Source organism: Podarcis filfolensis, assembly GCF_964270895.1.
Source record: "Podarcis filfolensis genome assembly, chromosome: 10".
NCBI classification, from domain to species: domain Eukaryota; kingdom Metazoa; phylum Chordata; class Lepidosauria; order Squamata; family Lacertidae; genus Podarcis; species Podarcis filfolensis.
This window is the reverse complement of record NC_139612.1, coordinates 56754214-56775374: the sequence shown is the minus strand read 5'-3', so window position 1 is coordinate 56775374 and position 21161 is coordinate 56754214. Positions and strand designations below refer to the sequence as shown.

The following is a 21161-nucleotide window of genomic DNA, read 5'->3' as shown; positions in this document are numbered from 1 at the left end:
GAAAATTTACACATCACTTGGGAAGACAGGCGAACTAATACCGGCGTACTGGAAGAAGCAACGATCACCAGTGTTGAAGCAATGGTTCTTCAACATCAACTTCGTTGGACTGGTCATGTTGTGCGGTTGCCTGATTATCGTCTTCTAAAGCAACTACTCTATTCCAGACTTAAAAATGGAAAGCGTAATGCTGGTGGGTCAGCAAAAGAGGTTTAAAGACTGTCTCAAGGCAAATTTTTTAAAATGTAGTGTAAACACTGACAATTGGGAAACACTGGTCTGCGAGCGCTCCAATTGGTGTAATGTACCAAAGGTGTAATGGGCTTTGAAGACACTCGAACTCAGGACGCAAGGGAGAAACGTGCTAAGAGGAAGGCACACTTGGCAAATCCACACCGTGATCAACTCCCGCCTGGGAACTAATGTCCCCACTGTGGAAGGACGTGTGTTTCCAGAATTGGCCTCCACAGTCACTTACGGACTCACTGTTAAAACCGTGTTTATGGAAGACAATCTTACTCGGCTACGAGTTATCGCCAAAGAGGAAGAATCTACAAATATGAAATTTGCATCCATTGCCCTGCCCACTGTGAAGCAATGGTTCTGCCCTCCACAGGCATGTGGATCTCACCTGCCTTCAGACCAGAGTTGGGGAACTAGTGACCTTCTGGACATTGCTGGACTCCAGTTCCCATCAGCCCCTGTGAGCACAGCCTGGGATGATGGCAGTGACATCTGGAGATCCACAGCTTCCCCACCTCTGCTTCTGGCCAGTCTCTGAACTATGTTTGGTCCTATCAATAACTGAAAACCTAGGTCTTTTTCAATCACAGCTTGACAGGAAATTATGGCCCCTTTTTGTCTGTTTTTAACCATCACCTTTATCTATCTCTCTCTCCCACTCAGGAATTGGCTATGCTTCCCAAGTCATCGAATCGTTCCTGAATGTCTACTACATCATCATATTGGCTTGGGCCCTGTTCTACCTATTTAACTCCTTCGCTGCTGTTCTACCCTGGGCCAGCTGCAGTAATACCTGGAACACAGGTATGACTCTGGCAAGATGCCACCTCCTGCATGGCTTTCTGAAGAAATGGAATTGTAGTTCTTACTTTGCTACATAGGTTCAGGTGCAAGATACGTTGGCACACGAAATTAAAAATGCAAATCCTTTTTCTCACCCCCTTGCTGGTGAAAATATAATAAGCAATTGACAATTTAAAGTAGCAAAAAATATTGGCATTTGAATATTGTCATTTCTGATGTGATATTTGTGTCCATTTATTCTTTTGCGTAGACTGACTGGTTAGTCCTATGTAGGACATTATTGGCAGATGATAACATAAACTGGGCTGTATCCAATGCTACTCAGAATAGACTTATGGAAATTAATGTATATTGCTAACTTAGGCCCATTAATTTCAATAGGTCTGTTCTGAGTTAGGACTTAGATGGGCAGGTGAATGAACCCCAGATGTTGTGGTTGATACTATTGGAAGAATAGCCTATCTCAAATCTGTTGGCTGAGGTTTCTCCATCATTCTCTGCCTAAGGTTAGGGATGGCTCTGGACCAAGGCAACCTAGCGCTTGTGATACGTCTTTGTCTTGTCTTTGAGAAGATTTGATACTGCCTATTTTCTCTCTGAACCCAATCACGATGATAGAGATGTGGGGTGTACCTTTATTTTTTATTTTTTATTTTAAAAAGACCTCATGATGTCTTGGAAAGAAAAACTCTTGTGTGAAGAGCTTCCTTACAAGGTTGTGGCTGTTTTAATCTCATGAGTGCAACACCCAGAGAGTGGTTTTTGTTTTTGTTTTGCTTTTGGGGGCATGGGGGGGGGGAAAGAGAGAGGAAATACTCACTGCACATTCTTCTCTTTGCTTTCCACCTTAGATATGTTGTAGTCAATTCTGTTCTGAGTAAAAAAAAAGTCTAGTTCTTTTCCCTTCAAGCCTTTGTGTGCCTGGCTGGTTCCTGGCTTTGTGGACAGCCTTTCTGTGAGCTGAACATGACCTTCTGAACTCATGACTGAAAGGATAAGAATGTTGTACCACTGACCTCCTCACATGGCAATAAACACTGCAACCCCCCCTGCCTGCCTCTCTCTTTCAAGTCACTGAAGAGACCAGAGTCTCATGCAGTGGGGCTGTGAACTGCACCTTTGTACAGTCAGCCTTTGCTTTATTTCATTTTATTTAGAATCCACAGGGCCCTGGAGAAGCAAGGCCAGAGGTTCCACCTGGCCTCTGAATGCCTCTTGCCTTCTGTTACAGTCTTTTGCCTCTTTCTCTGCAGGCTGGAACAAGTCTATCCACATTACAAATTGCCATTTTCCTTTTACTCATACCAGGCACTTAATTTTTAATGACACCTTAAGGCTCTGATCCCTATTCCCAGTCTGTAGGTGGCCTTCCCTTCACAATTTCCAAGTAAGGCACCCACGCCGCAAGTTAACAGCATATCCAGCGCACATCTGAATAGCATGGCACCCCCCAAATAATAACGGGAACTGTGGTTTGTTAATGGTGCTGGGGAATGGCATCTCTGTGAAGGGGAAACTACAGTTCCCAGAATTCTTTGAGGGAGGGTAGTCATGTGCTTTAAACTTGCTTTAAATGTGTGATGTGGATCTGCCCATAGTTTGCTAATTTTAGACTCTTTATGGTCCTCTCTGGGAGGGGGGGCAGGTGAGGGTCATCTCTTTATAAATGGCCATGGGTAAAACGTCACTTCCTTTAAAATGGAGTAAGCCAGCCCTGCTGCATTTGGGGTCCTTCATGCTCATGGCGCTGTGGTCTAAACCACTGAGCCTCTTGGGCTTGTCAATCAGAAGGTTGGCGGTTTGAATCCCCACGATGGAGTGAGCTCCCGTTGCTCTGTCCCAGCTCCTGCCAACCTAGCAGTTCTAAAGCACACCAGTGCAAGTAGATAAATATGTACAGCTGTGGCAGGAAGGTAAATAGAATTTCTGTGAACTCTGGTTTCCGTTAAGGTGTTCCATTGCACCAGAAGTGGTTTAGTCAAGCTGGCCCCATGACCCAGAAAGCTGCCTATGGACAAATGGCCTGAAAGCAAGATGAGTGCCACAACCCCATAGTCGCCTTTGACAGGACTTAACCATCCAGGGGTCCTTTACCTTTACCTTTTACTGTTGGAGGCAGTATGCCTCTGAATATCTGAATGGTTGCTGGGATTGAAGGTGGGCAGAGTGTGATGTGAAACTCAGGACCTTCTTTGCAGATTTTCTGTGGGCTTCTGGTTTGCCACTGAGAGAAGAGGGTGATGGACTAGGCTGGACTTTGGCTTGGCTCAGCAGGGCTATTATTATTATTATTATTATTATTATTATTATTATTATTATTCCACCCATTTGACAGGGTTGCCCCAGCCACTCTGGGCAGCTCCCAACAAAATATTAAAAACACGACAAAACATCAAACATTAAAAACTTTCCTGTACACTGTAGTTCTTATCCCACCCTAGAGGCATTACCAAAAGAGAGGACCCATATTTGATTTTTAGATTTATATCTGAAGATTTATATACATAGAGGCAATTTTAAAATTATCACTATCACTTAAAAATGAATACAACACACCCAATGCTTTTTGGGGTATTTTTTTTTTAAAAAAGAGGTGCTAGTATTCCTTTCTTGATGTGCGTGCCAGCACACAATGGCTGCCAAGGGCAACAAAGAAAGAGGTGATGGTCCTCTGTGCTGATTTGTACCACCACCAAAACAAAACAAAACAAAACACTGTATGAATTTCCCACAATACAGTGGTACATCGGGTTACAGACTCCACTTCAGGTTACAGACTCCGCTAACCCAGAAATAGCGCTTCAGGTTAAGAACTTTGCTTCAGGATGAGAACAGAAATCGTGCTCCGGCGGCGCAGCAGCAGCGGGAGGCCCCATTAGCTAAAGTGGTGCTTCAGGTTAAGAACAGTTTCCGGTTTAGAACAGACCTCCGGAACGAATTAAGTACTTAACCCGAGGTACCACTGTATTGGAAAGAAAGTGACCAAGTGTCTTAGGCGGCTGCTCAGTCTGCTCCCCAGGCACTAAGTGTTGATGGGCAATGTCAAAGTCCTGACTGCTCTCTCTTCTTGTGGTTCTTCTGCATCTTTAGCATGGACAACTCTTCAGATAGAGAGAGGGCTCCTTCAAACAGAGATCTGCCCTTTCTGAAGTAAGACACAGAGCCCACCCTATGAGTGTGTGTGTGTGTGTGTGTGTGTGTGTGTGTGTGTAGGGGGCAGTACTGACACCTGCCCCACAGCCTTGCCCTTGCCTTGATGGCACCACTGCAAGAAAGGTTCAGTCCTGCTTCTCCAAATGTCCTGCTTCTTGTGAATGTCTTTCCTTCCAAAAAGATGATGATGATGATGATGATGATGATGATGATGATGATGATTGCTTTATGTTTAACATTTGCTAATTTCTGCTCCTTCTCTTGCATTTCCTCTTGGGGCTTTCATTACTCATTTAAAATACATTGTTAGCTTCTATCGCCACCACTGCTAGATGCTCTGCGACTTACTTCCCTCTCTAGGAATTTCACTAATAAACTTCTCTCTCTCACAGCCCCTCCCCACCATGTGTAAGTGAGGGTGGACTTGGATGAATGCAAAGCGATGACAGAAGGCGAGTGTGTGGGGGAAAGGAGGAGGAGAAGTAATAACCTGCATACCACAAACATCTGGATTCTGTATAAATAAGGAGCTGCCATTTCCTTCTGAAACTCTGGGCAGGGGAGGGTTCCGGTCAAAGTCAGGCCAGAATGTTGTTGAAGCCCTGAAGACTCTCACCCAATCTCTTTCTCCTTTTCCACAGCTCTTTGTGTGGACTTTCTGAACAGCTCGAGTTTGGAGGACAATATCATGCCAGCTAACGCCACCTCTCCAGCCATTGAGTTCTGGGAGTATGTATTCAGATTTTTCTGATTCCTCCCCCCCCCCCAATAATTTTAAGGCAGAAGACTTTTGAATGTGGCCTCTGTAATGTTCCAGCAAAAGGAAGTTACAAGGAGCATGCACAGAAGATCCAGGCAAAGGGGAACTCATGTGTTTATTGAGAGGGGCACTGAAAGAAAGCCAGGGACAAGGATGTGAACATTTGTATGCCTCAAGTTCTGTGCAAGATAGAAAGGCTAAATGTCCACTGTCCAAAGGAGGGGAAACCATGCAATGTGATGAGCGGGGAGGGGAAGTCTGTGGAAAGAGGGCGGTGGCCATTGCTCAAGATAAAAAGATAAATTGAAACCAAGTACAAAGATCAAATGGAGGAAGATGAAGGAAGTCGTTTAGCATTGGCACTGTAAGTGATGGGTTCTAAAGGAAACCGACTATATGGGGGTCTAAGTCAAAATAATCAGGAAGGGGCTGGAGTTGGCTAATAGTGAAATGTCAGGCTTGGGACATCACCCTGTATCTCGTCTTTTAATCTGCACTGGCAGGAGGAGAGTTTTGGGAATAACGGATGGGATACATAATCTGGGCACCGTGAGGTGGGAACTGGCTCTCTGCCTTCTGCTGGCCTGGATCATCTGCTACTTCTGCATCTGGAAAGGAGTCAAGTCCACTGGCAAAGTAGGAGCAACCGTGTGCTTGTCATTTCCTAAAATATATTGATCTGACCTGTCAGGTTCCCTGTGTCAAAGGAGGAGCAGAAAGGAAGAGGGAGGAGACCCAAGGGTCAATTCCTTCCTTCCTTCCTTCCTTCCTTCCTTCCTTCCTTCCTTCCTTCCTTCCTTCCTTCCTTCCTTCCTCTCTCTACTTCTCTCTCTCTCTAATATTTGTTTATTAGTTTTCTGTTACAATAATCCAATAATAGCCTCATTATACATAGCTGTCAACTATTCCCTTTTCTTGTGGGGAATCCTATTCGGAATAAGGGAATTTCCCTTAAAAAAGGGGAAACGTTGACAGCTATGTCATTATAACAATGCCAAATTATAATATAATTACTAATACCAAAGGTTCAGATGCCAAATTATGTAATTTAGGTGGCCCCCCATGCTAGAATTGATGGTTTGATGATTTACTTTATTTCAGCGTTCCAAAATCTTATTAATTTCAATTACACTCCAGTCAAAATAGCAATCCCTTATACAACAACTGCAATATTAACAACTTCTATTCGTATAGACACATTAAATGATTTATAAATCAACAGGTGAAGCATTCAAACGATATCCTTGTTCTTCCTGTGTGTGGCAATTATTCAGTCCACGATGTTTCTTTCTGTCCCGGTTGTTGTTGTTCTCCTTCATCCCTTGGGTGGAGCTAATATCCCATTGTTGTTTCAGAAGTTCTCTATTGCTCTGTCCTGTGCTTGATTGTTCTGCAACTTCAACAGCAGCTGCAAAAATCACACTGTCCCAATAAATAACTTGTTTTCGCCATTTTTTTCCTCTCAGCCTGGGAAGGAGAGTGATCTGCAAATAACTCAGTAATGACCTGATCAACTCCTTGGCAAGCTCGCAGATTCCTTTCATCCCTCCGTTCAGCCGAAGATAAACCCGAGGGTCAATTTCAGGTAGCATCACCTACCGTGTGTGGTGATGTAATGGCAAGGTGCATTCCAGCATCCTTGGCTCACAGCATGTTCATGTTGGAGGCAGGGAAATGTGCAGTGCTCTGTCACCCAAGAATGCTGGGTAATTTCACACATAATATTAGTTCACATGTTATGCTAAGCCATGGTTTAGTGCAAATGTGTGGGCTCTGGAAGAGGAGATGGCAGGTGCTTTGCTTCTGCCTGGTGGTTCTACTACAGAGCTCAGCTAAGCCATGGGTTGGTTTAGAGTGTTGTCTGAACCCAGGCTTGCGATTTAGCTCTCTCTAGACTAACCAAGGTTTGTCCGATGGATTATGTCTTGTAATCTGAAACCATGAGCTGTGGTTAATGCAGTGCAGTGAAGCAATGCAGCTGAATGACTGAGGAAAAGCAAAGCAGCCACCTTCTCCTGATCCAGAAGCCTATGCACATTCACACTAAACCATGGCTTGGCTTAGAGTGATATGTGAACATAGTTATTTTGCTTGAGTTGATTGGCAGTTCTGACTGCCAATGAGACGTCCCTAAATGTCACCTGCTTTTAACAGCAGCAACAATAGTTCTTTTTTGTTAAAAAAAAAGTTTTTGCTCAGCCCAAGATAAAATAATCTGTTTTAGCACCTTTAAAATGCCCAGTGAATTTAGTTGTTTCATTGTTATAATATTCCCATAATATTGCTGTAACTGTCATACCTTTCTTCAGGGTTATGTATGTTTAAGTACCTAGTACTAACCTTATTATTTCTATATTCCCCCTGCATGGGTTGATTGTGTCTTGGATCTTAGTATGTTGTAAATAAGCTCCACTTTCTCGGATTACCTTCCTTCTCTAACCCTGATCACAGTCCTAAGTCCAGGAGGACTTTGTCTCTACATCTCTGTTCTGCTTGCCTGCAGGTGGTCTACTTCACTGCCACATTTCCTTACCTGATGTTGATTGTTCTGCTGGTTCGAGGAGTCACTCTTCCTGGTGCAACCGAAGGGATTCTCTTCTATTTGAAGCCAGACATTTCAAGGCTAGCAGATCCCCAGGTGAGTTTATGGATGATTCTGATCTGATGGGCTTGAATTTGGTGGCTAGAAATCACAAGATCTGATTTTTCTCCTCCATAAATACCTGAAGAACCAAAGATCTAAGAACATGATTAAACCAGTACAATAAAATGTCCACGCAAACATAAAATATTACATATTAAAGAGGATGGGAAATCTGTCAGCTTCTCTCAGTTTCTCATTTTTCCCGATCTTAAGTTCATATTTCTGCATCAGTTTGGATTTATTTTTATTTTTAAAAAAGAATCCTCATGGACAAAAATATCTAGGTCACACAGGGCAACCTTGCTCCCTCTAAAGCAGTTTTTAGCATTCCACCTTAAAGGCAACAGCCCTTTCTAAAGGGCAGCAGAAGTTTACTCTAGCACGAGGACTGCTGTTTGCCAGAATATTTTAAAATATGGATATGTTAGGCCATTGGCACTTAAGGCACAGCAAATGCGGCCGCTTCTATTAAATATTCAATACCTGACAGATGGCTTCACCGAGCCCTAAGTGAAAATGATTAAGAAAGAGAAAGATAATGTCTCTTCTAATTTACTGGGATCTGGCTTGAGTTTCTCATGGATAACGTCAGATTTTCCCCAGAGAGGCCAGAGTTTCTAGCCAAAGAAAAACCCCTGAAAAAAATCACATAGTTATCATCTCAACTGCAAGCAGTCAGGAATATTAGAAATATGGGAACTATTTCTGCATAGTTTGTGGTTCAACAATTATGAACAGGGTAGCTGGGTGCTTTATTTTTTTTTACAGTGGACAGTCCTCTATTTGATAGGCTGTTGGGTCCAAGACTGGTTTAAAGATAACATTCAGACTGAGCAGTTAACATTCAGACTGAGCAGGCATAGAGGCCACCATCTTCTCACTGTAGTGAGATGTGTTGCATTGCTACTGAAATTATAGTAATTGGGTTGTGATCAACTAAGTCCCACTCAGAGTAGACCCACTGAAATAAATGCACCTAAATGAGTCAGGGCAATTGATTTAAATGGTTCTACTCTGAGTAGGACCAGCAAATATTATGCAAATATTATGAAATTCTTCTGCACTACGATTTTTTGGGGGGGATGGATTTCCTCTATTTTGGTGGTTCACAGATGCAATGCTTCTTTGTGATTATACCTGCTGGTACAGAGTACCATCTACTTTTGTAGCCTTTTACTGTGCAGGTACCCATAGCACTTTGATCAAGATATGAGCACTGGCATCTCATTATTTTTTACCAAAAAAATCACTGTACAGAGAACTTTGTCTCAGGATGAGAATAGAAATCGCGCGGCGGCGGCGGCGGCACAGCAGCAGGAGGCCACATCAGCTAAAGTGGTACCTCAGGTTAAGAACAGTTTCAGGTTAAGAATGGACCTCCAGAACAAATTAAGTTCTTAACCCGAGGTACCACTGTACAGTACAAGTGGCTACTCTGAATATGAAACTAGTGACGGGCTATCCATTTCTGCTACAGGTTTATGCCCCATTGCCATTTATTTTTTTTAAAGAGGGTGTTTTGTGTCCGTTGTTTCTAAAGACATTTCTACCATGCTTTTTGATCACACGGGCTACCCATACATTGCTTACATGTTGGGTGGTGATGGTGTGAGAATTGTCTGTAGCTCTGTTGGCGCCATGATCACATGACCACATGACCCCAAGCAGATAATCAGTCGCATTGCCAACGTTGGGCAGGCAGGTCCACCCGACCCCACATGCCACTGCTGTTAACTTATATCTTTAGCAATAGAAAATAAACAATAATAAAACCAAGGCAAGCTGAAAATACAACCCAGAAAGCAGATTAAACAAATAGTTTCAGCAGCCAAGAAATGAACGGAGAGCACAAGCAACCAAATAATGCTCGAAGCCAAGCAGTCAACAAATCAGTAAATGGGCACAACTAAAACATAAATATATCAGACATGCTTCATAAATATGGTAGTATTAGCAATTGTAGCAATTATTAGCCAGCAACGCAAAACATTTCGTAGAAACAGACTGCAGCTGGCATCATTTAGGGCCCTGCCCTCCTAGGCCAAGTGGAAATGAATGAGACAGAATATGGGGGACCAACCCTTTCAAGACTCAAGGGTTTGCATTTTAGTACCAACCTATATAACTCATGGGACGCGGGTGGCGCTGTGGATTAAACCACAGAGCCTAGGACTTGCCGATCAGAAGGTCGGCGGTTCAAATCCCTGCGACGGGGTGAGTTCCTGTTGCTCGGTCCCTGCTCCTGCCAACCTAGCAGTTCGAAAGCATGTCAAAGTGCAAGTAGATAAATAGGTACCGCTCCAGCGGGAAGGTAAACGGCGTTTCCATGCGCTGCTCTGGTTTGCCAGAAGCGGCTTAGTCATGCTGGTCACATGACCCAGAAGCTGTACACCGGCTCCCTTGGCCAATAAAGTGAGATGAGCGCCGCAACCCCAGAGTCGGTCACGACTGGACCTAATGGTCAGGGGTTCCTTTACCTTTACCTTTACCCTTATATAACTCACATTTCTCGAACGGCTTAGTTGTTGAACAAATCGGCCCCCAAATGTCGCAAACCTGGAAGTAAGTGTTCTGGTTTATGAACGATTTTCGGAAGCTGAAAGTCCGACGCAGCTTCCGCTTGAGTACAGGAAGCTCCTGCAGCCAATTGGAAGCTGTGCCTTGGTTTTTGAACAGTTTCGGGAGTCGAACGGACACCCGGAACGGATTAAGTCCGAGAACCAAGATATCACTGTATATTAAAAACAGTGAATTTTTCACTTCCCTGAAGTTTGCAATACTGTTCTCAACCCCAAAGTGTGCCCTAAAGTACATATATTAATGAAAATAAAGCACACATACACACTACATTGCATTAGAGGAGGAAGTTTCCAGAAATGCATATATTGTGCAAAATTGTATACAAAAAAATCACATATTAGGAGGAGAATTCTGCACACAAATGCACATGAATTTTCTTGTGAATGTTTTGTAGGAAAATGTGCAAATGCAGAAATGGAGTAAACGAAGCATAAAGTAGGGAAGAGAACAAAGTGAGGGAAACTGAAGTTAAGAGATTCCTCTGTCCCTATGCTCAGCTAAATGTATAGCATGATGGAAATGACAGGTACTGCATCTTCATCTTTAGTCATCTCATTTATATACCGCTTTATATGTTGTTGGTTTTTTTTTAAAAAAACCTTAAACCATCAAATAAAACATCCCAGAATAAAACATCACCAAAGAAAGTTGGATATAAAGTGTGCATTCAAAGCAGTGTAATAAGCAAGAAACTGAAATATTATCTTAAAGATTTCAAAATAAAACATTACAAAGGTCAAGAATGCACGTTTAACACAAGAAAGTTAATAGGGCTTCTCCCACTCTGTTGCCAAAGCAGCAATTGTCACATGGGCATAAAAGACGTCACCTAAGCACAGCAGTTGACACAGATGCAGGATTTGTGCCTTGCATCTCAAATGATGCCCTGTCTGCCAGACTGTGATTGTTTGCTTTCTGAATCTAGACATGATTCCCCTTTGCTTTGCTCTAGGTATGGATGGACGCAGGCACTCAGATCTTCTTCTCTTATGCCATCTGCCAGGGGTGCCTCATAGCTTTGGGCAGCTACAACAAGTACAACAACAATTGCTACAGGTAAGGAGATGTTCCCCAAAAAATCTCAGCTACTTTGACAAAAAGTAAACAAACAAAAAAGTCAAAAACTTTGTCCAGATTTTCACTTTGGGGAATATTGCAACCCTGCTCAGCTGTGCTTCACTGTGATCAGACTCCCTTGGGATTCTGCAGCAAGCAATTCCAAATTCCATGACTGGAGTAGAATTTTTCACCCCACCAAAGTTTTGGACATGGATTTTCCTCTACTCATGATGCTTCCTTTTGAGTTGTCCAAATTATTTCATCGCACCTGTAAAGGGAATTGGGGTTGCTCGTGCGTAAGGGGGCTGCTGCTCTAGGCAACGTTGTCTGGCTAAACCTTTCCCTGGCTGGACAGCCCTTTCTCCGTGGCTGTGTCAGTCACTGGCAGAATCCGTCAGTGGGTGTTTCCTGAACTTCTTCCAACATAAAAGCTGCTTGACGCCAAGTCTCCACCTAGCTTCCCTGCGTGGAAGTCTTCTGCGCAGAGTGGGCATGGCCAGTGGAGGTCCTGGGCTCTCCCCGCTGGCCTCTGTGGAAGAGTCTTGGAGGCATGTCTCCGAAGTCCTTCCCTGCTCCCCTTTCTTCCTGGTGTCACGCCGATTTCCTTCCCCAAAGGAAGTGTTCTCTCTCTCCCTGCTGGTCCCTTCTCCTGCATCGTTGGGGAGCCTTACCTCCACTCTTGGCTCCGATGGCAGTTCCCTGACAGCACCCCACCCCCAATATGCTCATCATGATTCAACAAATCTCATTCGCAGTGAGACTTGTCTGCCACTTGGAGAATACCCTCCCCATAAAAGTCCACTTGGTGCCAATACACGTATAATTTTGGTGCCAATTAAAGGCTTGTCACTTTGCCTCTGCATTTGCAGTGGTTATCATTTAGCTGATAGCAGGTTAGCCTGTTCTGTTATTTTAGCTGCTCTTATTGTTTATTGATGATTTGTTATTGTGCCTTATATGATTTTATACCTTCTCCGTTTTGTACTGAGCTCTGGGATCCACTGAGGTGAAGGGCAGACTACAAAGGCTCTTCATAAGTAATGTAAATAAAGTAATGACCTGGATTAATTATTAATTTTGTGAGGACATTCAGCCAACAATGATTTAATGGTTGCTTTTGGGGTGTGGGTTTTTTTTGACTGATGGCCTCTGTGTGTGTGTGTGTGTACACACACACACACGCCATATATGAAGTCATAACACTGTTGACTATGACGAGACTAGGAACCATACTCTACGCTCCTTAGCAAAGGTCTCTTGGAGACCTATCAGGAGATGTGAGGGCTTGAATGTAAGATCTTCTGCCTTTCAAACTGTTTGCTCTGCTAATGAGTACTGGTAGATCCGGTGCTCAAATTCTTGGATAAAAGGTGGAGGGGGAGCTTTAATTTAATGCACAAGCCCCACCTCCAGCCTGGTGGTGCAAAGGACAGGAGCATCCTCCAGTTGTAACCCACTCACCTTTGTTTTGCCCCGGCAGGGATTGCTTTATGCTCTGCTTCCTGAATAGTGCCACCAGTTTTGTGGCTGGCTTTGCCATCTTCTCCGTGTTGGGCTTCATGGCGCACGAACAGGGTGTGCCCGTCTCATATGTGGCTGAATCAGGTGAGCATGCAGGGACTGCAACAAAGAGACTGGTGAAATATAAAGCATGGCTTGGGGTCTTAAGAATGGACCCATGAACAGGAAGCTGCCATATACTGAGCCCATAGGTCCATCTAGCTCAGTATTGTCCACAATGACCAGCAGTGGCTCTCCAGGACTTTAGGCAGGGGGCATTCCCAACCCTACCTTGAAATGCTGGGGTTTGAACCCAGGACCTTTTGCATGCAAAGCAGATGTTCTACCACTGAGCTATGGCCCTTCCCAAGCCTGAAGAGACACATAAAAGTTATCAGGACTACGGGTGGAAAACATTTTTTATTGCCTCTAAAACTGTTGATGTTCTGAGTTTGTTCTTTGGCCAGAACCAGCTGACATTACATATCAGGACATAAACAGAGTGGAATAATGCATATCTTCATGCCACTTCTCAGAGCCAAGATTGCATTCACGCCCAGCAAAAATTCCTAGAACATGTGATCCATTCTGTATTATTGTGCAATACCTGGCTTTTCATATAGTAGCTCAGTTATGGATCATTATGAGAGCTAGTTAAATCCACTGACTGAGACCATCGAGACAATGGGAAGACCCCACTCCACCAGAAAGCTCTAAACCTAACCTACTTGGTGGGGTTGTTATGAAGGTAAAATAGATGTGGGGAGGAATAATAGACCCCCACCCTGATGGGATGGACTGAGCATGTTTAGAGGGTGTGGAATCCAGACTGACTGCTGGGAATGAGAGGGCCAGAACTGAGTGGATGGGTTCCCAGAACCTGGAATCTTTTGTTGTAGGTCCCACTAAGACACTAAAGGAGGTTAAAAAAAAATGCTAGAAAGGCCAGCATAAAATATTAGATTGAGCATCTGGTTAGAAAGATAAAGGGCACTGCGTTGTATCCAATAAATTATATCCCGAGTAGACCCATTGAGTTCAATGGACTTGACTAACTTGAGTCCATTGGTGTGAACAGGTCTGCGATGAGTATGACTTGGTTTGATGCAACTGTTTGGGTGGAATTTTGTGTAGTGCAAAGGAAATTGTTCTATCAGCACAACCATTATATGCTTGTCTGATGGAAGAATCTCTCCTTTCCTCCCGCCTGTTCACTGTTCTGGGATTTTGCCAAATCCTCCAGAGCAGATTTGGGGGATGCACAGGGTACATGATGGGAGGGAGCGGAAAGTTCTGTTCTGCTAGTGGAAGTCCTTGCACCAATTTCTGACAGCTGAATGGGGTAGTTGAATCTGGCCCTTTCCCTCCACCTTGTTGTACATGGAAAGACACCTCATGATAGATGTAGATGTGTCTAGATCAACCCAGTTTATCTATTGGGTTAGTGAAACATCAGTTCACCTGTTTCTGCTCAATTGGTAGGTCCTGGATTAGCATTTATCGCCTACCCAAAAGCTGTCACCATGATGCCTGTGTCTCAGATCTGGGCCTGCTTGTTCTTCCTTATGCTGATCTTCTTGGGACTGGACAGTCAAGTATGGAAAAATATTTATCATTTTTTGAGTTTGGGGGTGGTATGTCTGTAATAGTATCTTGCAGGGGGAAACCTACTAAATGGTATCTGGAAAAAAGGTGTGACAAGAATAAATGATAAGCATTAATTTGTTGTATAGATTGGTGAAAAGATGTGGGAAGCTGTCACTTCGACCTGCATCAGATGTGCATTATTAATTAATTAACTGATTAATTAATTAAATTTTTATACTTCCCTTCATCCAAAGATCACAGGGAAGTTCACAACATAAAAATACATAATACATAATAAAACAAACCACCACCAATAACCCCCTCTCACAAACACATTTAAAAGGCCATAGAATGTTAATCAGCCAAAGGCCTGGTTATAGAGAAATGTTTTTGCCTGGAGCCTAAAGGCAGGTAATGAATGTGCCAGGTGAGCCGTCACGATCCACAGATTTTGCTAACACAAATGCAAACTTCCTTCTTGTTGCATCCATTCCCCCCCTCCCCCCCTTTTTGGTTTCCCAAATGAAACATCATTTCCCAAGCTGCTTACATGGTTAAATATTATGCGGTGGGGAGAGATAATAATAATAATAATAATAATAATAATAATAATAATAATAATAATAATAATATATTTCTACCCCACCCATCTGGCTGGGTTTCCCCAACCACTCTGGGCGGCTTCCAACAAAAGATTAAAAATGCATTAAAACATCAAACATTAAAAACTTCCCTAAACAGGGCTGCCTTCGGATGTCTTCTAAATGTCAGATAGTTGTTTATTTATTTGACATCTGGTGGGAGGGCATTCCACAGGGCGGGCCCTCTGCCTGGTTCCCTGTAACTTCACTTTTCGCAGTGAGGGAACCACCAGAAGGCCTTCGGTGCTGGACCTCAGTATCCAGGCCGAACGATGGGAGTGGAGACGCTCCTTCAGGTATACAGGACCGAGGCCGTTTAGGGCTTTAAAGGTCAGCACCAACACTTGGAATTGTGCTCGGAAACATACTGGGAGCCAATGTAGGTCTTTGAAGACTGGTGTTATGTGATCTCGGTGGCTGCTCCCAGTCACCAGTCTAGAGAAGAAAAAGCAGCTGAATTGGCTAACTAAGGATATACTAACATGCATCCATTACAATGCATGGTGGCCACTATTTATAGATCTACACACACACACACACACACACACACACACACACACACACACACACACAGATGACAGCCCATCTAATGCAGTACTGTCTATGGTGACTGGCACAGTCTTTCTAGGGTCTTGTATGGAGGTATCTTCTGAGCCTTTTAACTGGAGCTGCCAAGAATTAACCGCGGGTCTTCTGCATGCAGAAAAAATGTTCTCCCATCGCTGAGTTACAAACCCTCCCCAGGGGCAAGGGGAAGTTTTGGCTTCCAGCCACTTTGACTTGTGCCAAGGCAGTCATGCACACACCCACATGGAAGGATTCAGGCCACTTGAGGCATGCCATTGCAAACACTGTGTGTGGCAGGGTGGGGTTGGTTTCCAGCAGTGTATCTCAAGTCCAGTCCTGCATGTGCTGGGAGATGTGTGTGACCGGGTTATGGCTACAAGAAGTTATGACTAAGAGCAGGCAAAGGGCAAACTCTGGCCCTCCAGATGTTTGGGACTACAATTCCCATCACCCCTGACCAGTGGTCCTCTTAAGCTAGGGAAGATGGGAATTGTAGTCCCAAACATCTGGGGGTCGGAGTTTGCCTATGCCTGGCTAAGAGTGAACACTGACAAGGAAATTGGAGGAGAGGGAGGACCGAGGAAGGGGAGCTCTGGAACGTGGTATTTCCTGATACGACTATTTCTTCCATAGTTTGTCTGTGTTGAGAGCTTGGTGACAGCCATTGTTGACTTGTTCCCGGACATCTTCCGTAAGAAAGGACGTCGGGAGATGCTGATCCTGGGCATTGCAGTGATCTGCTACTTGATTGGCTTGCTACTGGTCACTGAGGTGAGAAGCAGAGTTCAGTGGGAGGGCAGAAGAGGCATTTGGAAATAACACCTGCCCCATTAACCACACAATAGTATACAATCATTATTATCCAGCACTCTAAGCTCACATAAATGGTTAGAAGAAGCTGCAATGTGATTTGCATTTCCATATGCTATACAGTTGTACCTTGGAAGTCAAACGGAATGTGTTCCGGGAGTCTGGTCGACTTCCAAAACGTTCGAAAACCAAAGCGCAGCTTCTGATTGGCTGCAGTAAGCTCCTGCAGCCAATTGGAAGCCGTGGAAGTCGCACTGGATGTTTGGCTTCCAAAAATTGTTCCCCTTTGTGCCTCTTGCAGGGCGGAATGTACATCTTCCAGCTGTTTGATTATTATGCAGCCAGTGGGACATGCCTGCTTTTCCTCGCTATCTTTGAAGTCGTCTGCATTGGATGGGTTTATGGTATGTAGAAGTTCTGGGATTGGGGAGAAATTTGGTTTGGGTTCACATTTTAAGGCATATATCCACAGTTTGCACTTCCTGAAATGATGTGTGAATTGAGATGCAACTGTCCTTTGAAAATCACGCTTCGCTGAATTTTGCAATACACTTTTCCAACCCTGAAATGTGCACAAAAATGCATGTCTTCCTGAAAACAGCATCTGAAAATGGCCCTCCTTCTCTACTGCAAGGATCTTTCCCTCCAATCAGCAGGGAGAGGGGAGGGGGAAGTTTAAACTTTCTCTTCTCCTGATCTCTCCTCTGCCAATTAGCAGGAAACAGCTCAGCAGCAGAGAACAGGGTGCAAGGCTGAGTCTGTCTCCTGAGCTGTCCATGCAGGAAACCTGCATTTCCTTTTTAAAAATAATAATAATAATTTTTATTAGTTTTCAATTACAATCCAATAACAGCCTCATTATAACAATACCAATTTATAATGCAATTATTAATACCAATTGTTCGAGTAACGAATTATATAATTTAGATAAAGTGGCCCTCCGCATGCTAGAACTGATGGCTTGATTATTTGCTTTATTTCTGCATTCCAAAATCTTATTAATTTCCATAATCTTCCAGTCATAATAATAATCCTTTATACAACAACTGCAATATTAATAACTTCGAGTCGTGTTGACACATTAAATGATTTATAAAACTACAAGTGAGGAACTCAGACTATATCCTTGTTCTTCCAGTGTGTGTGGAAGTTATTCTGTCCATGGTGTTTCTTCCGGTCCTTGTAAGATGTTACGTCTTTCTTTCCCCTGGTTGTTGTTTCCACACCCCAATCCTAAGGTGTGCCCCTCGGGGCAGGTAGTTATCACATTCTTGACCTGCATGACAAGTGTATTTCTCAACACATGCTTATCTCATTCGTGTGACATGTTTAGGTGTACATCTAAAATAGGTTTATTTGCTTTTCCTGCTGGTTAATTTCAATATTTGACTGGTGTGCTCTCTTGTTATGCCAGTTGCCCATCCTGAACTATCCCAGTGTTAACATCCCAGCAACTCCTTCTGCAAACGAGGGACTTGTTGGAAGACTAATAATAATAATAATAATAATAATAATAATAATAATAATAATATATTATTTATATCCCGCCCATCTGGTTGGGCCTCCCCAGCCACTCTGGGCGACTTCCAACAGAATATTAAAATACAATAACCTATTAAACATTAAAACCTTCCCTAAACAGGGCTGCCTTCAGATGTTTTCTAAAAGCCTGGTAGTTGTTTTTCTCTTTGATATCTGGTGGGAGGGCGTTCCACAGGGCGGGTGCCACTACCGAGAAGGCCCTCTACCTGGTACCCTGTAACTTGGCTTCTCGCAGTGGGGGAACTGCTGGACCTCAGTGTCCGGGCAGAACAATGGGGGTGGATATGCTCCTTCAGGTATACTGGACGCTTTTTCTGGAAAGGCTTAGGAAGGTTCCCCTGATTTCCTGTGTGCAAGCTCACATGCCTAATTATATGCACTCCATTCTAAATCTCTTTCCTCCCCCATCCCAGAACCTCACTCTATGGTGGCATGAAATACCATGTAGGTAAACGGGCAACTTGTGCCCAGGGATTATTGCTCCTCTTGCCCTCTCTCCACCTGAGGATATGTAGTTTGGCAGCCCAGATCTGCTTTGCTTATGCTGCAAAGGTTTACAGCAAACATCGTAAATAAAGACACATGTTTCAGACTTGCCTGTTGGCAGCCATGATGGTGCCACCCACACAGCCTGGCAGCTTTCCCCCTGCCTGTCAAGCAGACATCGTGACAAAGATTTGAGGATTTCCTGCATATGGCTTTATTTCTGTGAAAGGAGTATGCCACTTCCAGCCAACTTTTGGTTGCTGTTGCTGTTGCAGTTGCCAAAAGTAAGAGTCTAGATGGGAGTCTTCTCTCTCTCCCTCCCTCCCTCCCTCCCTCCCTCCCTCTTTTTCTCTCTCTCACACACCATGCATGTTTTAAAAAGATTGGAATAATAACACAGCCCAGGGAGCATTTTCTGAACAGCGCCAGTGTATATGACCCCAAGATTACTTGTTCAGAAAGAGATCTTCTCCTGCTGGAGAAGAATTCGGGTTTAAGCTGTTGGAATCTTAGATAACCAGGTTTGGCACTGGGTGAAAGAATGCTCAGGGCAATTTTCTGTGTGGCCTTGAAATGAATCCATGGCCTGTTTCTAATAATTTCTAATAAATGTATCTTTCTTGCACAAGCACACAGACAATTTCGGATAGGCAGAATTGGTGTGGCAAAGAGTGAAATGGGATATTCCCACCCCCTTCGGATCTTACCCAGTTGCAAACTTGCAAGATCGCATTAAGATTAGGGTAATATGCAGTTCCCTCAGCTTTTCTCTGCAATATTCAGAGTGAGTGGGTAATAATATTTCTGGCCTTTGATTCAGAACTGTTATAAAGGATTCTGCAATAATAGGCGGGGAGGGTGCGTGTTCAGAATGCCTGAGATGTACTATTAAAATGCTAAGTATGGTTATGCTAGTACAGTGGTACCTCGGGTTACATATGCTTCAGGTTACATGCGTTTCAGGTTACAGACTCCGCTAACCCAGAAATAGTACCTCGGGTTAAGAACCTTGCTTCAGGATAAGAACAGAAATCGGGCTCTGGCGGTGCGACGGCAGCAGGAGGCCCCATTAGCTAAAGTAGTGCTTCAGGTTAAGAACAGAGCTCCAGAATGAATTAAGTACGTAACCCGAGGTACCACTGTATTTGGGCAGAGGCGTTGCAAGTTGGACACCTATGCCCGGTGAGCAATCAGGAGCAGGCTGAAGATATACTATGGTACAGAGGTGGAGCACTGACCATTTCTTGGGGCATGGGGAGCACCTTGTTGCGTGGTAGTTGCTGGGATGACCAGGGACCAAGAAGCTATTTGACACACGGCGCATACTGCTTCCATGGACTGCTGCTTTGTGACTGTATTTCAGCTTGTGTGCTTTAGGTTGTCCAGGATAACAGCGAACACCTCCATTTACTTAAACAAAGCTCTCCCTAAGGAGTTATTCAAGGCCCTTCTCTACGGCAGTGTACATAATCTTTTTGAATAGATGACCGGGGATGGGGAGGCTGTGCCACATCCTTCTTCCAGCTTCCACTTTTGCCAGAAAGCAGCGCAGGCTGACTGAACTGATGACTCCTTAAGCCTGATTAATTTTTTTTCATCATCATTTTGAAATATAGAGCATGCCAACCTCCCCATTCAAGGACTCAGTAAATCCATTCGTGTCAGGTTCCATTGCTTTCTACTACATCACCCTTTGCCTTTGATGGGTTGGGCTGAAACCTTTGCAGTGCAGCATTTCTGCAAGGAGGCAGACGAGTAAAGAAAGCTTTAACAATGCTATCATAGTCATAGAATCATAGAATTGCAGAGTTGGAAGGGACCATGTGGTCATCTAGTCCAACCCCCTGCAAGGCAGGAACCTTTCGCCTAACATGGGACTCAAACCCACTATCCTGAGATTAAGAGTCTTATGCTCTAGCAGATGAGCAGTGTTGGTGAATATGTCCCAAATCGCTGCGGTTACTCACTTTTTACTTATCTAAAATGTTTCCCCACCCACTAGATTACCATTCCCCTGAACTAGCAAAATGTCCGCTTTTTATAAAAAGTTGTATCTCAGTATCTCCTAATAAGTCATCCTTGACTTCTGATGTTGCTTGCATCTCAATTCGCTAATCTTCCCTGATGTCACAGCAAGCATATGTGCATTGGGGTGTGGGGAAGGTTTCATAGTGACTTGCCAGTGGTTTACTTGCTGTGATTCACAGAGAGACTGAGCCACTTGGGATCAGGCACTTGGACCTTTGACTCTGAATCCCAGCTCCAGAAGTAACTTTTTAATTAAATGCAACTCTTTCATTTCTGTCTAAATGCTACGGGCTTTGGAATATGATTCTTTGTTTGCTCAGTCAGAGCCTGAAGATGAAAACAGAGAGATGGTACTTGCTGCTTGTTTGACCCTGAAATTTAAAAACTAGTATTAACTTCAACGGTGCTACAAGCAGGACAAGTTATGGCTAATGTTTTGTGATACTCCATTTCAAATGTTCACAGAGCAGGGAGCAGGCCTGAGCCTACAGTTCCAGTTCCTGACCTCCACACATTCATCCATAGATCTGAATAAAGTACCGTTGGGTTAAAGTATCACCCACAAATTTGGTGTAAAATGTGGAGGATTGGGTTTTTGTTGGGAGTGAAATGCACCAGTGTACCATGGGCAGGGTTGGGTTGTGGTGGCTCAGTGACTGCCCCAGGATTGTAGAGATGAACGGAGCCATACTCTGGTCTCGTCACTAGCCAGGCCATCAAGATTGACTGGGATCCAGCACCCCTGCTTCCTCTTCTA

General features: G+C 43.9%; 1 protein-coding gene across 1 annotated transcript in view; it reads left to right on the top strand.

The window, feature by feature from the left end:
- The window catches only part of SLC6A12 (solute carrier family 6 member 12), a 51515-nt gene that overhangs the window by 14843 nt on the left and 15511 nt on the right, over positions 1-21161 (top strand). Inside the window, exons 4-12 of the mRNA XM_083572357.1 lie at positions 907-1047; positions 4842-4929; positions 5464-5596; positions 7464-7598; positions 11137-11240; positions 12724-12848; positions 14226-14338; positions 16172-16309; positions 16650-16752. Coding sequence (XP_083428483.1) covers positions 907-1047; positions 4842-4929; positions 5464-5596; positions 7464-7598; positions 11137-11240; positions 12724-12848; positions 14226-14338; positions 16172-16309; positions 16650-16752 — 1080 coding nt within the window. The remainder of the gene's footprint in view (positions 1-906; positions 1048-4841; positions 4930-5463; positions 5597-7463; positions 7599-11136; positions 11241-12723; positions 12849-14225; positions 14339-16171; positions 16310-16649; positions 16753-21161) is intronic.